Source organism: Cherax quadricarinatus, chromosome 1 (genome assembly GCF_038502225.1).
Source record: "Cherax quadricarinatus isolate ZL_2023a chromosome 1, ASM3850222v1, whole genome shotgun sequence".
In the NCBI taxonomy this organism is placed as follows: domain Eukaryota; kingdom Metazoa; phylum Arthropoda; class Malacostraca; order Decapoda; family Parastacidae; genus Cherax; species Cherax quadricarinatus.
The window spans coordinates 94,197,230-94,214,312 of NC_091292.1; the positions used below are offsets into that span (position 1 = coordinate 94,197,230).

At 37.5% G+C, this 17,083-nt stretch overlaps 2 protein-coding genes across 8 annotated transcripts in view; one reads left to right on the forward strand and one right to left on the reverse strand.

The window, feature by feature from the left end:
- lilli (AF4/FMR2 family member lilliputian) overlaps positions 1-11,840 on the forward strand; it is a 470,466-nt gene extending 458,626 nt beyond the window's left edge. For all 6 annotated transcript variants that reach the window (XM_070084351.1, XM_070084359.1, XM_070084377.1 and 3 more), the window contains 3 exons: positions 1,663-1,756; positions 4,238-4,622; positions 7,907-11,840. In XM_070084351.1, the coding sequence (XP_069940452.1) occupies positions 1,663-1,756; positions 4,238-4,622; positions 7,907-8,013 (586 nt within the window). In that variant the 3' untranslated portion in view covers positions 8,014-11,840. The remainder of the gene's footprint in view (positions 1-1,662; positions 1,757-4,237; positions 4,623-7,906) is intronic.
- The window catches only part of LOC128686024 (TNF receptor-associated factor 6), a 103,648-nt gene continuing 94,600 nt past the window's right edge, over positions 8,036-17,083 (reverse strand). For both annotated transcript variants that reach the window (XM_070084385.1, XM_070084404.1), the window contains exon 8: positions 8,036-8,099. In XM_070084385.1, coding sequence (XP_069940486.1) covers positions 8,074-8,099 — 26 coding nt within the window. In that variant the 3' untranslated portion in view covers positions 8,036-8,073. The remainder of the gene's footprint in view (positions 8,100-17,083) is intronic.

A 17,083-nucleotide genomic window follows, 5' to 3' on the forward strand; every position in this document is an offset into this window, starting at 1 on the left:
GGAAGAAGTGCAGAATGAACCCAGTGAAAAGCAAAGGCACCATGGGCATAGCAAGAGAACATTATATCAAGGTCTGTGGCTCTAGACCATTCAACATCTTACCAGAAGATATCAGAAACGGTGCTGGAACAAGTGTAGAAGTCTTCAAGAGGAAACTAGACAAGTATCTTCACCAGATGCCAGAGGAATCAAGTTGTGGTGGATATGGGGGCCAGCAGGCTGCCAGCAGCAACATCTGGTTCACCAAGCAAGCACCAGGTAATTCTGGCCCAAGGCTAGGCTCAGGAAGTAGAAAATCTTTCTAAACTCTTCAAGGATGTATCAAACGTAAGGTTAAGCCGAAGAGAGGGGGAAGTAGGGCTCTTACCCTTTTTGAGAAACACCTCCCCCTCCCTCCCTCCAAAAAAAAAAAAAAAAAAAAAAAAAGTTTCCCATTTTAAGCCATTTCTGGTCTGAAAAATGAACAAAATCGTGTCTATTTCCAGCCCATCCTCTTAGCCACAGACATTATGGCACTGTTGTAAAAACAATCAAATGGGTGGGAGGTGATGGCACCTTGAAAATTTGAAAAATAATAAGAGTTATATCAGCCACACAAAGTGGGGGCCCATTTTCTGTTCTCTTAGGAGGCTTTTTTACCACCTTTTATGTTGATAAGTTTACTGTTGTAACTTTATGTAACCCAACCTAACCCAACCCAACTTAGAAATGAGATGTAAACCCTATGTGAAAGTGACATTTCTTGGGAAGATGGGTTGCTATTTCACTAGTATGTCTTCCATTCTATCAATTGATATTAAGCAACACCAATAAAACTATGAAAACTGCCCTAAAATATGCTATTTTAAACCAAACTCATGTTTAAAGGTTAACTGCTCCCATCATGCACTTCATGGGGCAGGAATTTTTTATATACTGTACACACCTGCTGCACAGATCCATTATTTCATGTCTAGGCCAAAAATTTCCAGTCACATCATAAGTGAGGATGCTATAATTAAGACTGACTTACGTGAGTAACATTGAAAGGGTTAATTTAGTGAAATAATCATATTTGTAAAAAGAAACAAATACTTGTTGCTGTACCTATATTTTAAGACTTGTCACAGTCTATGCTGTGCATGATGTACTGACACTGAATTATTCCTGTCTCGGAAAAGGTAGGATTAAGTAATTAAAACAACAAAATCTTTAAAGTAACTATGTATTAATCAGAACTACATCAGAAATCCAACACTATTGTTTATTGTTGGTAAATGTATCATATCAGTAGTTTAGGTAAGCAATTACCTTAAAAGGTATCAAATTACTTTTTATATCAAATCAAAATGTTCCCCCTCTGCTGTGAATTATACTATACATGTACATATATTCACTGCTCTTGGCTAGAAATGTCTGATAACTGGTGCATACTGCACTGCATACCTGTAAACAATACAGAGTTTCGAGAGGGTTTGTAGGATTACTTTTTTAAATTGCAATGATAGGGTGAGGAGAAAGTTTTCCTCTCTTATTTTGTCTTTTAATAAATGTGGATACATTAGATAACAGGCATTGTGGCAAAAAACATTAATGATAGGTATTTAAGCATCTAGTGGTAGCTTTTTTTTTTTTTTTTTTTTTTTTTAATTTTTTCTTTTATTTTATTTTTTTTTTTTGCAGTTTGCGATGTCAAAGTTTACTGTCGTTAAAGATTTATAAGATGCGGAGGAATGAACACAAGGAAAACCAGAGGCAGCTCAATAAATACTTTCAGGTAAACTTTCTTCTTCTCTTGTGTAGTATTAATCTTAATCCATTTCTGTTTATATGGCTTTAGGTTAATGTGCTCAGTGCATTCAGCAAGAGAGAGAGAGAGAAGGTGCACATGCTCATGGAAGAATGGCAATGGGTTAAACTGGGTATAAAAATGATTAAAGTACTATATGTACAAATGATTTGCTATTCCTTTAAGTGATTCATGGAACCTGAAGACAAAAAAATTGCTTTTACTTTTCATTCCTCATTTTAATATTTTTGCTCTTTCTTACAGAATAAAATTGATAAAATGTGGCTTTCTTTTGTGCTTAATATTTTATTACATGTAAACTACATTTTGTATACTGCAGAAAGAAATAATTTTTGTTTGAAATGTTCTGAGAAATACTGAAAAAGGTTAATTTCATTGAGATCAGTAGAATATATATAATATGGACCAAAAGGAGGGTTTATATATAATATAGAGACTAGTGCAAGGAAGAAAAATAATGGAATGCTCAGGAAGGGTTATGAAAGAAGTACTACTTTTGATTTCTAAGAAAAGTTGTATGATGGTATACTCCTTTTAAGCTTGATCTGTGAAAGTAAAACATGGATGTAGAAATGATGTTTCTAAAAAAAAAAGGTACAAATACATGCAGAGGAATAAGTTATATTGAAATACGATTTTCTAACCTGTTTTATACCTCTTATTGCATTAAGAGGCCTATCCAGTTAGCAAGCAATCCTTCATTTTTCCTTTGTCATAGTGTAAGTTGTTTTCTCATCTGTGTATCATCCTTAAAAAAAAATTTTTCTTATGCCTCCATACTTATATCACATTCTCTCCTTAGTTTATTATCATAGCTTAAATTTTAGATTTCTCTCTCATTCTGGAAGGCACAATACATAAAAATATAGATGTAGGTGCATTCTGTCACCATGTTTAATTCTCATAAGTCAAGAGTGGAAGGAGTATGATGTTATCCTTTTTTCACATCAGTATTAATATTTCTCTTTTTCACATTTCCCTTGCCATTGCTGTATATATTAATACATCACTACTCATTTCAGTTTATTACATTTTCTTTTTATTCTGTATGGTAAAACAAAATCCACTGCTGCACTTTCTCTCATATTACATACTGTGTAAAACTTAGTCACCCAAATCAAGATGACTGATTTCCATAATTACATTAATCCTCATTCTTCAGTCTCTGATTGTGTTAGAAAAATTGAGAATTTAACATATAAAAGATAGTGCATATCTTAAATGGATTTATGAATATTTATTTGATGCTAACCATACCACGGGTGGGATTTGAACCCGCAGTCAGAGTCTCAAAACTCCAGACCGTCGCATTAGCCAGCTGGGCCAGTGGCTAACGCGACGGTCTGGAGTTTTGAGACTCTGACTGCGGGTTCAAATCCCGCCCGTAGTATGGTTTGTTTGCAATCATGTCATTACGATTTCGTGAGTCATGTTGATGGCAGTGAAGGGACTTGAGCTAGAGTTCGTCACGGCCACACTAGCTGGAGATTCGTCTGTAAAAACTTGCATTTGTGGTCATAGTGGTGCCTATGCTAACCTTCCTATGGTGTAGAAATATACCTAGTTGGACGAATCTTATTGTGGCTAGCTGGTCCAGTGGCTAACGTGACGGTCTGGAGTTTTGAGTTTTGAGACTCTCTGACCGCGGGTTCAAATCCCGCCTGTGGTATGGTTTGTTTGCAATCGTGTCATTACGATTTCGTGAGTTTTATTTGATGCAGTTAAACCTTTAAATTCCAAATTGATTGATCTACCTTAAATGCCAGTTGAAAGAAAGAAAGGCAAGTAGTTTAGATATACTTGGCTTAGAGTTTATTCATTTCCATGTTTTTCATGAATTCTGAGCTTATTTTCATTGCACATTAAGAAGGTGCAACGAACAATAGGGTCACACCTTTCAAATTATTAGTGTATGTTTTTCTAGCATGACAAACAACCCCACATGCCTAAGTCCTTTAAATTACTTGGTCCAAAGATTTGTGATGACAGAGTAGGACTCGGAAGAACCCTCTGCTTCATCTTATTTCCCAAAGAGAGGAAATCAGAATGCATTGTACAGTATTCTATTTAAGAACTAGATAGCAACAAATTCTCCATGGGGAAGTGGAACAGAATTCTTCCTCCGTAAGCCATGCGTGTCATAAGAGGCAACTAATATGCTGTATTTCATTTTTCCTTATGGGCCACCCTGCTTCAATAGGATACAGCCGGTTTGTTGATAAAAGAAGAAAGATAGCAACAAATGAGAATACCTTACTGTTTCAACAAATGTTACTAGAAAGAGTACACAATGTCAATAAATAACATGATTGCAAACAAATCACGTAACAGGTGGGGCTTGAACTCATGTGTTTTATTAGAGTGCTGTATGACCCCTTTGGGTTTAGCACTCCCCCATGAATGTAATAATTATTACAGAGGTTTTTTCAACAGTAGTTAATTTTTCAGAGTTACAACAAAGCTGGAAGTGTTGAAACAGCTGGCAGTAGCGGTCAGCAGTGGGGGGGTCAACGAGCCACTGGTTCTCCTTCTCACTTGTCACAGACCCCTTCGCCTGCTGGATCAGTTGGTTCAGAAGGCTCTCAATCATCAGGTTACACCACAAGCACAGAGGGCACACGCTCTAAGGGAGGTATTGCTCCTCCTCCGGTTGGTCAAACACCCCCTCATCCACAACCGCCTCAGGGGGCGCATGCCATAGTACCTGCTGTACCTGTGCCTGTTCACATCCATGCCCTTATCATCAAGCAGAACCAGCTCTCTAGCCACCTTGCCTCAGCTCATGATATGTGGATAGAAGCAGACCACTATGTCTTTCAAAATGGCATGCAAGGTTAGATTTTTTTTTATATTTGTTCATATTATTGTATACATTTACTTAACATTAATATTTCAAGCATGACATGCAGGTAAAATAAAATAGGGGATGCAGAAGTCACCAGATGTATGAACGAGAGAAGTTTAGGTAATATGTTCATATTGAAGATGTATATCAATGGGTGATTGATTGTCAGATTGTCTTATTTCTGTACTTAAATGAAAACAGGTTCCAATGGTGGACATCTGTAGCATTCATGGATGATTGCTTTATTATGGGCCACATCACTGTCTGTATTAATATATAAAAATGTTATTTGGTGTCATTTTTATTCTTCACTCATTTCGGCATGCATGTAAAAAGAAGTTCTTCAACTAAGTATGACCAATTATAGCTCGGTATTTATAATCTTGTTTACTGGGATTGGAAAATACATATAGAGTAAAAGTCTCGCTTAGCATGTGGGTCATGTGAAAATGTTGCTTTCAAAGCTGGGCCAGTTGTAGGCAAACCATCTGACAGTTTTAAATTGAAAATCTTATTTATGTTCCCAGTCTAAGGTTTGGTAAAGCCAGAAGTGTAAAATGCACTTACTTTTACTGAATAAAGGCAATTTGTGCAAATATATTTACAGTCTGCATGAGAAATAGAAATTGTGACTTTTTAATACTGTAGATCACTATTTATATTTCTTTTCAATATATACCATATTCCTTTATGGTTTTGACTGAGGATTCACACCATAATGTTTTAAAAAAGGCAGCTTAAGCATGAAAATTTTTTGTTCATGGTTTTCTACGGCTTGGGAAGGCCAACTGCTGACTTGGACTCAATATGGCGTAAGCTGTAATGGCCCTATAAACCTCCAACAACAACAACAACAACAAATATCCCCATGCTGTTTCATTACAATAATACAGCTTCTCCTCAACGACAGAGTTCCATTCCTAAGACACCATCGGTAGACGAATTCGTCGCTAAGTGAGGAGCATACAATAATGGTAGTGGGTTTATGTCAACCATCTTTGATATTGTTTTATTGTCACCTTTGCACCATTTATAACATTTCTGGCACATTTTTAAATGTTTATACAGTAATGTACTGTATATTAAACAGAATAGAGGAAATCAGCTCTACATTATTTAGGTATGCATCCTGGTCAGAGAGCCCATTGCAAATCTGAGTTGTCAGTAAACGAGTACATCGCTCAGTGAGGAGAGGCTATACTGTATTTTTCTTGGTTTTTGCTTTCTCAAATGCATTCATGTTTAGTACAGTAGTCCACTTTTCTCTTCCCCACTTATTGTGTTACTGCTGCCTGTTTGTGAATAATTTTTTGTATTAATTTCCACCTTTCATTACAAAAGTTCACAACCTATCACATCTCCACTGCTGGAGGCAGTGGAGATATCGTGTCTAAGGGCAGTGTGTGGTGTAAATATTATGCAGAGAATTTGTAGTGTGGAAATTAGGAGGTGTGGAGTTACTAAAAGTATTATTCAGAAGGCTGAAGAGGGGTTGTTGAGGTGTTTTGGTTATTTAGAGAGGATGAAACAAAATAGCACAACCTGGAGGGTGTATAAATCTGTAGTGAAGGGGAGGAGGGGTAGGGGTCATCCTAGAAAAGGATGGAAGGAGGGACTAAAAGAGGTTTTGTGTGCAAGGGGCTCAGACATGCAGAAGGCATTTGTGAGCGTGTTAGATAGAAGTGAATGTAGACAAATGGTTTTTGGGACCTGACGAGCTGTTGGAGTGTGAGCAGGGTAATATTTTGTGAAGGGATTCAGGGTCACTGGTTAGCCGAACTTGAGTCCTGGAGGTGGAAAGTACAATACCTGCACTTTCAAGGAGGAGTTTGAGATGTTAGGTAAGACACATATGCAACAGTTAGATATCTTTATTATGAAACGTTTCGCCTACACAGTAGGCTTCTTCAGTCGAGTACAGAAAAGTTGATAGAAGCAGAAGAGACTTGAAGATGATGTAATCAGTCCATCACCCTTAAAGTTTTGAGGTGGTCAGTCCCTCAGTCTGGAGAAGAGCATTGTTCCAAAGTTTGAAACAATATAATAAAGATATCTAACTGTTGCATATGTGTCTTACCTAACAACCTGTCGGTATTTTATACCATTTTAATGTTCGAGGAGTTTGAGATATTGGCTGTTTGGAGTGACATCTAAACTCTCGTATCTGAGTGCCTTTGCAAAGACAGTGATTATATGTGAATGATGGTGAAAGCATTTCTTTCATTCTTTTTTGGGTCACCCTTCCTAAGTGGGAGATAGCTGACATGTTTAAAAAAAAAAAAAGGTTCCAGTGGACAGCACATTAACCTGCTATTTTTAGGACTAGCTTGCTGTGGGTTTGAGCTCCACCTGTTCTGTGATTACTGCAGTAGTTGGGTAAAAGAAGGGCAGCTCCTGAACTGTGGCCCTCTTTTTCTCATTCTCACTCTCCTATTCGCGCCCCTCACCTTTTCTCTTGTATTGTACCTAATACAGTATTCTTTATTATATATATGGTACACAAAATGCTCTTTGTGTATTCTCACCACTTCCTCTTTGTGTGGTTGGGTGTGTGGTGTGGGAAGATTTGGATAACAAACGTATGGGGATGGGCAGCAGCTGGATTTCCTCCCTCTCTCTTTCTCACTTTCCTATTCATTTCTTACCTCATTAATAGCATTGTCTTTACTTATGCTCGTCACTCCCTCATTGTTATGGTGATTTACTAGGCTCATCACTCCTTCACTGTTGTGGTGAAGAGTATCTAGTACCTGGGTATATAGTGTGGGAAGGCAGTGATGAGGGTAATTTTGTGAAGGGTAGGATGTGGCGTGATTGAGCTTAGCTCCCACTCTTGAGCACCTCACCCACTGACATGTCCAGTTAAGCGAGCAGCAGTGGTGGTTATCACAAGCCAACAAAACTATGTAATTATTTAATTTACAATTCTTAGCCAGTCTCTTTTAAAACATATCATGAAATATCCACACACATGAGTAAATAAAGAGAACTCAAAATATCATTGCATTCTGTAAAAGAAAAAAAAAATAAAGAAAAATGTTTATAATTCAACCTTAGGAAAATCACGAATATTAAGTCATTAGTTCCTGACCAATCTGTATTAGGAAATTCCAGATTCAAGAGACCTCTAGAACCGTAGCTTATGAATTCAGGAGTCCAGTTGTACATTCAAATTCACATGTATTTTACTTGCAACTTGTAGTGCCTAACATTTGTTCATTCCTATTTATGTTTTTTTTTTCTTTTTTTTTTCTTTTTTTTTTTTTTTACAGATTTCTTTATAGAGCTGGACCGTCAGGTTAGTCCATTAACCCTCCACTCTTCCTTGTATGAACTTGTGTGCTACGTGCAGTATGGCCTCCACAGACTCAAGGACTAGTTGTTGCTGTGCACATCTAGGATCTGCCACTGCTGTTCTTAACACCCAGGGTTTGTTTGATCACATCCAGCTCTGCTCCAGAAGAACTTGAAAGAAGATATGAAGAGATTCAGCATAATGGGCAATGGAATGTCTGGTGTAGCAATCTCAAGAAATCTGATTTCCTGCACAGTTCTCTATGCCTTGTCATCAAATAAGTGAGCATATTTTGCATACTATGAAGTAACTCATTCAATAGGATGCAGATACTCAAGGAAATGAATAAGTTGATTAGTGTAGTGTAATCAGGCTATGTGAAATTTTTATAGGTTGTTCTCAGATCTCACTGGAGATGAAAGGCATAGGAATAAGTTATGCTAATTAAATACTGCAGTAAATGTGGCAAATACATGAGGCTAATGTTATGTCTTGCTAGTTAACATGCAGCATGGGAGCCCAAGATCCCAAACATTTGGCTTCCTGGTGTGACAACTGTGATGCCTTATCATTAAATTTAGTTATGGATGATTTTATACAAGTAGTCTCAATGTTTTTTTATGATTATTATTATTTTGTGTTATATTTCCCACCCAAAATGTACAAATTTGCTGAGAGGTCCATGTGTGTGAAGACAATGCCTTGTGTGCTCTTATGATGTTGAAGTGCATTCATGGCCATTCTCCAGAAAAGTTCTCCAAAAACCATTCTCCTATGTTTATGGTACTTGAGAGTAACTATTTATATGCTTAATATGGCCAGAATAACATCATGAATAGTAATCATGACACTAGGTGAGGTATGAAATTTGGTTACCTAACCAATAGATTTTTTTTAGCTATAGTATCTTTGGCACAGTAAATATTGAACAAGGGACAAAAAAAAAAATACACTTGTTATAGGCCAGCAGTGAGGTAACCTTGAAATAGAGACAGCAATTCCTCCTCTGTGGGAAGGTAAGACTGAGGAAAATTAATATTACACGTCAGGAAATGCATTAATAGGAGTAATGCAGAACTGTGAGAGGGTTATACAATGACATCTGAATAAATGTGGTCCAAGAAACTGCCAAAGGTTGTGCTCCTGAGGGGTTGCTTCACATGTGCTGTGCCCACTGTACACCTGCCTGGTCCTTTGGCCTGTTTGGTAACTTAAAAAAAAATATATAGTGGCATGTAACTGAGCACACACTCCCTGCCAGATGTATATTTTTGTACATATTTTGAGATTTAATAATGGTACTGACCATAACTATGTTACTGATATAGTACTTTGTACTGGGCTTTAATTCCCACGGAAATCCTGAACTTTTGTAAGTAACGAAAGTTGATAATGACAAATGTATGGCAATGTTTTGAATTATTTTGCCCTTTTAGGGCAATATTGTTAAGTATACTTAATTTTATGGATGCTCATATGCTTGTTATAGATGATATAAAGTTGATATTTGTACTTGTAGTCCTAAATTATATTGAACCATGAATGCATTAAATTATTTTCTTGTCACAAACCTAAATGAGATTTATTCTCATATCACTGATGAAAGATAATTTTTACTTTTTTCTTCTGGTTGTCTGTTTAATAATCTCCTTAACTCTGGTTGCCACTGGACATTGATCATGATGAGTGGACTGTCTCTTCCCGTCCCTTACAACAGATGCATTGGCAGCTGGTGTTTTAGAAGTCCTCCCATATTGTTTGGATAATTCACAAAGTATCATCTGTTGCATCTGACAAACTGTGTTCTCTGTGATGAAATATATCAACACAACTATAACTAGGTGTCTTCATTTTCTCCTGCCTTGTCATTTCTCACTCATTCATATCACTGCATCCTTTATATTAGATTATTTTCATATGTTGTATAATATTTTCATCTCATTGAGTACACATTTCATATAAGCCATTGATATTTCTTGCTACTCAAGATGAATATGATTTGATATTTCCTTGTTTCTTTCCATGTAAATTTTGTTTTTGTGATGTTTGTCCTTTTGTCAGAAATGCTTGCCATGTTGATACCAGGTGGTAACCAGAAGTGGGTGATGAGGGTAGGTGGTTGAAAGCTCACTAGGGACACAAGCTCCTTTTGGTGTGTACACAAATTGTCTTCCTAGTATGCCCGAGCACTGGAGGATACCACCATTCTGTGCATTGTCGGTTTCCTTTTTTGTTGTTTATTCTCAAATACATAGGCTCAACCTTAATTGACAAAGCCAAAACTGGTACAACATGTTCTTAACTAATTGTTGGTTAATTATTGGTTCTGCACCTGTGAAGTTGAACCAATGACTGCAATATTGTTTGTTTACAAATTTATTAAAATGTTGAAAGCACATGTTCCATTATTTAATATATTTTTGGTGGAGTTAGAATTTGTGTCCCTGGTGAAATGGGACAGCTGAACTTCCATGGTCAAGTTTACTTGGTGATTGATCTGGGTGTAGTCTTGTTGCCAAGCAGGTAGTGGTGGTTGTTGATTTCTGGGATAGGAAACTATGCGGTTGCTCACTTACCACACATCTCTGCCTCATTTCTATTGCTTTTACTTATTTACCAGAAGAAATTCAGGTTAGGTAGTGTTATGCAGTATTGATTTATGGTTTAAACATTTGTTTAACAGAAATATGCACAAAATTATGCAGTTCCCATAGGCTCTGAGCCAGTTAAAGAGAATTAGAGTAACTGAGACAAACTATTTTCTGTGTTAAGGAGAGTGTGTAGAAATGTGATATGTAAATGCCATTAGTGAATAATAATGGCAACAGTACAATATCCATCCATGAATATATAGTGGATTATGCACCCCATGAAAGTTTGTCTAGTGTGATCCTAACTCCCTAACTTAATCCTCAAACGTTAACAATAACATGGCATGCCTCAGTAATCATTCATATCTTAATTAGCCATTATTTCATTGACCTTATTTTTTTTAGTCAGTTATGATTTTGTTTTCATCTTTTCTTACATAATGGGGTGCATGTAAATTATTGTTTTACTGTGGATCAAGAACTGTGCCTCAGAGCCTTCCATTGGCCAGGACTTGTCAGATAAGGGAACTCTGCTTTAATGTGCGTGTTACCATTCTCCACAGTCTCAACCCCAAACAAGTCACTTAATTGACCTTTCCTATTGTTAATTTACTCATATCTCTCTCATTCACTGTAACTCCTTCATTTCTCTCCTTATCTTCTTGATAGCATTTTTCTTGGCATATTTTAACTCCACTTGTATCTTATTTTAATATGATTTGTTGAATTTTTTTACATAACTTTTTTTTTTTTTTAACTTTCATTTTTGTGTTCATTATTTTGCCAGATAATTCTGCTCTTCATCTTCCACCATGTCATGAACATCAGTCAATTTTCACATCATTTAGGATTTTCCCTCGCATAGATTTAATGATACCATTGTCACTCCTCTGTTAAAGAAGTGATCCTTGAAGTGGATTTCTCCTTAAAGCTGTGGTGTGCAGCACATACTCCCACCTACACGTTTACTGTGTGTGTTCTTGCCTTGGACGAGGGTTGTTGGGGTATGGAGGTACTCGGAGTTTGGCCGAGACTTCACTCAACCACACAAACACTCACGCATACAAGACCATCTCTTACAGAAAGTGTCCTTCCTATAATCCAAACTCTCTGACCTTATTTATTATGACTTAAGTAGTGGTATCATTTCTGTGTTTGGGTGCCTGGTGTAGAGGAACCCAAAAGCTGTACAAAAGGACAGTCTTATTTCAAATCTATGCCAAGATTGTATCTACAATAAGTAAATGAATAATAAATAACACATGCACAGTTTGCTGTTTTACAGATATATCATGTAAATAATAAAGTATTTCTTATGTTGTTACCTGTTTTGTTTCCCTAGAGTGTTAATATGTCAATAAAATATATAAAAGAGTGAATGAGGGTGTTTGCATGCTTTGTTTTTTTTTGTACTTTACTATTTGTGATTGCAGGTGAGTGTGTGTGTGTGTATGTATGTGTGTGTGTGTGTGTGTGTGTGTGTGTGTGTGTGTGTGTGTGTGTGTGTGTGTGTGTGTGTCTGTGTGTCTGTCTTAGCATGTTAGATAGGACTGAGTGGAGGCAAATGGTTTTGTTTTTGGGACTTGATGAGCTGGAAATATAAACACACATGCAGTATAATGTGATCCTTTATTGACAACGTTTGGTAGATCTGTTTGTGACTTGAAAAAGCCCACTGTGTGGGAAAAACGTTGTCAATAAAGGATCACATTATACTGCATATGTGTTTATATTTCCATTGTGTTGGTATTTTATACCATTTATTTCCATTTTATGAGCTGTTGGGGGTGTGAGCAAGGTAACATTTTGTGAAGGGATTCAGGGATACCAGTTAACCAGACTAAGTCCTGGAGGTGGAAAGTACACTGATTGCACTCTAAAGAAGGGGTTTGGGATATTTGTTGTTTGGAGGGACATTCTGGTATCTGCATACCTCTGAATGATTTTTTTTTTTTTTTTTGGTGGGGGGGTCACCCTACCTTGGTGGGAGACAGCCAGTTTGTTAATTTTTTTCTTCTTCCTCGATGAACCAGCTGTATCCCACTAAGGCAGGGTGACCTAAAAAGAAAAAATAAGTTTTTCTTTTTAAATTTAATAATTTATACAAAAGGGGGTTACTAGCCCTGTGCTCCCGGCATTTTAGCTGCCTCTTATGACACGTGTGGCTTATGAAGACTTCTTTTCTACTTCCTCATGGAAGTAGATAGATAAGACTAAATCTATCCACTATCTAATATGTTATAATTCATGCAACCATAACTTGCAGTTACAATTACTCGCTATTTAATTTTTTTTGTAAAATGTATGTTGTAGTGGAAAAACTGCTTTGAGGTGGGGTGGGATATTTTCCTCAAACTACAGTCTTGAGCAAGTGTTTAATGATGATGAGACTTGATGTAATTTGGAAGAAGTTGCCATCATCTAGATCTTCATCAGCAAGCAAGAGAAAATTGTAAGTGTAAATTAAGGCAGCAAGTGATCATTTAACTTCTATTGTAATGCATCAGGTGATTTTAAGTTCAAGCCTATACCTATTGCTCCCAGAAATCCCCATGTTTTAAAAGGTAAAAATACTTTGTTATTTAGCTGTTTAACCAGAACCCATGGATGAATGAGGTGTTATTTATCAAGTAGTTCAAACAATATTTTATTCCTTAAGTCAAGATGTACCTAGCAAGAAAGAACCTTTTACTAAAGATTCTCCTCACTCAGGATCATTCCAGTAATCATCCTCATCTCTTGCAGAATGTGGATTCATATGTGAAGGTAGTGTTTTTGCCACCAAATACGACATTTTCATTCAACCACTGGATTGAGGAGTGCTTAAGACATTTAAGTGTCACGGTACACTCAGGTGGTGCAGAAACTCCTCACAGGTGTGGATGACCTCTTGGACACTGAAGTTCCATAATTCTGGTATCTGTTTAATCTGTTAACTGTCTCCAACATACTAGTGCTCAAGCGATGTCAATATGTCTTGACGTACTAGCACAGGCATACCTTTCTATTAACCCTTTGAGGGTCAACAGGCCCTCTCCGAGAATTGTTCTCAGGGTCCCCCAAATTTAAAAAAAAAAAATTATTTTTCTAATGAAAAGATAGAGAATCTTTTCCCGATCATAATGACGCCAAAAGTATGAGATTTGATGGAAAACTTACGGAATTATGCTCTCGCGAAGTTAGCGGTCTCGACGATGTTTATGCATCTGCGATTTTGCCAACTTTGAGCTCTATTTTAGGCCAATTCCAGTATACTAGTCGACAAAAATCATAACTATTTCTCTAGAACTCCATTTTTTCTATTGAATGAGTACAAGAAACCACCCATTTACTGATTTCAACTATCCAATACAGTGGTCAGAATTTAGCAATTTTGCCAATTTCACACAAATTTCAAATGATGCCAATTTCCAAATAGGGTCCAGAATAAACAAGAAAGACATTCCTGGCACTAAAATAACATTTCCTCTGTTCGTTAGTCACATCCCTGGGCCCCTCTTATATTTCTTTGGCTTTCCACTTTCAATTTTTATTCTTACAAAAAATAGAAGATTTACTGTTATGCGGACTGCAGCATTAGTGTAAAAATGGTATAAATAATATCAGCGCACTTGTGAAAGAATATTAGATTCACCAGTTGACGTGTATTGGACGCTTGGCATGATTTGTTTACTTTTGAACTTTGGTAAAAATCGAACATTTCTGCTACTTTGAGCTCAATTTCAAGGTACTTTTCATTGTAAAACCAGTCAAAATCATCTCAATTTCTGTAATATGTCTTCCATTCTATAAAATGAGACCAAGAAAACTAGAATACAACAATAAATACCTTACGAAAATACAGTGCAAAGTCGCTGTTTTATTCCAAAAACACGGTCAAAGATTTTTTTTTCTCATTACGCACTGTGTGCTGCAGGAATTTTTTTATACTGCGCACACTGACCACATAGACCCATTCTTTCATATGTATGCCTACCAGCTTTCTCCCACTAGATTTGAGGGGGCTAGAATTTAGGCATACTTGTACGTCAAAAACCCTGGGTCGTAAGCCGTACTAGTACGGCCGAAACCTTCAAAGGGTTAAAGTGGGTTAGGTCTGAGACTACTGCCCTAAAGCGAATATCATCTTAAGGCGAATCACAGCCTTTTTTCTCACTTGCCAGTGCAAGTGTGCAATAGTGCTAGGCTTAAAACAACTGCAAAAAAAATATAAAAAATGCTACAATACTGTATGGCTAACCTTAAAATATTTTCATCCTTTGCTTATGGTGAAAGTTGTTGAATGGTAAACAGTGCTGTATAACCCCTGTGGGTTTAGGGCTTAGTTAGGATTATTATAATGTTGAATGGTAAGACTATGAAACACAGCTAGAACAAGTGCAGAAGCCTTCAAAAGGAAACTGGACAAGAATCTTCACCAGGTGCCAGATCATCCAGGCTGTGATGGATATGTGGGGGCCGCAGGCCTCCAGCTGCAACAGCCTGGTTGACCAGGCAAGCACCAGATGAGCCTGGCCCATGGCCGGGCTCTGAAAGTAGCGAGACTTGAAACTCGTCAGAGGTATATCAAAGGTACTTGCTGTTGAAGGTTGGGGTGGCTGTAGCTTTTTTCACAAAGAATTTCTTTGTAGCATGCTAAACAGTTTGATAGTATTTTACCCACTGTAGAACTTCTTTCAAAATTAGTGTCAGTACTCTCAAAGCCTGCCACTACTGTCTCAAGCAAGGCCAAGGTAGTGTTCCAAATCCTTTGTTGTCATTTTGGCGTATGACGTCACTTTCTCAGTAAGCTTGGTTACAGGGGTTGAGTCTCAGCTCCTGGCTCCACCACTCCCCTTTCTGCTTGCCAGATTCACTCTTGCCTAGTCTTGTGGCCCTATTGTACTTGCTCTTAAAACTATGTATGGAATCTGCCTCCACTACTACTACTACTACAAGGTTATTCCTGATCACTCTTGAGACTGAAGAAATAATGTCTTGACATCCCTGTGAATCATGTTTCTTTAACTTCCAGCTGTGCCCCCAAGTACTTGTTTTCTTCCTTTCAAACAGCCTGTCCTGCCAATTTTTGAGTATTTTGTATGTTGTTATCATCTTCTCTTGTCCTTAGCTTCAATTCCTTTAGCCTCTTTGTAGCTAATGCCCTTTAACTCTGGAACTAGTCGTGTTGCATACTTCTGCGCTTTTTCCAGTTTCTTAAACTTTCTCAGGTATGCATGTGATCCATACTGTTGCTGTGTACTCCAAGATGGGTGTGACATATGTTCAATAAAGTGTCTGGAATGGCTGTATATATACAGCAAAACATAGTCAACATTGGAAATGAGGACAGACAGACAGGAAGATATACAGTGCACAGTTTCTACACTTGCAATCAATATCCACTCAACAGCCATACTGTAAGTGCTGAAGCCCAACTTGCTGGAAGACATTTCTCTAGAGGAGGAAAGCAGCAGCCCATAAGGAAATAAATGGAAAAGCAGGTTAGGAAGATGAGTAGGTAAGTACAAATGCTTTTGTTAGAAATATTTCAAGATACACACTGTTTGGGGTATTTAACACCTGTTTCCCACCAAGGTAGGATTACTCCAGTGCAAGGATCAGAGTGAACCTATTTATAGGTCTACAGTTACTACCACTGACTGGATATTGGTGAACCAGTTGGGATTAGATGACTAGCCACTAGGAATTTTGTTCTGTAAACTAGTTTCTTTTAACTTAGATGATAAAAGCCTCCGCAGCCATAACTGAGTTCAAGGCAATTGGGCTGCTAGTCCTGTACAATGAGTAGTTCTCCATTATACCATAAATACAGTAGGGTCCTGATAAAAGCCTCCACAGCCATAACTGAGTTCAAGGCAATTGGGCTGCTAGTCCTGTACAATGAGTAATTCTCCATTATACCATAAATACAGTAGGGTCCCGCTTTTCGGCGTTTCACCTTATGGCATTCTGCTAATACGGCGATCTCAAATTATTACGCAGTACTAATAATAATCACTCTTGGGCACATTAAATGTCTTATTTTACGTTAATATAGACATTTTCATTAATCCATCTATGATATTTTCTTTCAAAATTATAGTTGTACAAGAATGGCATACAATACCCACATGATGAAATTAAGACACGTGCAACATCTGGGTATCTTTATTGTAGACGTTTCGCCATCCAGTGGCTTTATCAATACAAATTCCAGGACATAACTTGAAGATAGTAGAACTATGTATAGAAGATGAGGTAATCAGTCCCTCAACCTAGGAGTAGGTGCGAAGAGCACCGTAGTCGTGGAGATTTGGAAGCAGAAGCAAGGCGCCTGACGCTTATATACTAGCGTCAGGTGGAAATGGGACGGGTAGCAGACGAGGGCATAGTCACTGGTAGGCAGGATTCTCCAGTGGAAGTAGGTCCTACCCAAAGAGATGGGTTAGTTGTAGTAGTAGTTGTCGTGCTACGGTGCTCTTCGCACCTACTCCTAGGTTGAGGGACTGATTACCTCATCTTCTATACATAGTTCTACTATCTTCAAGTTATGTCCTTGAATTTGTATTGATAAAGCCACT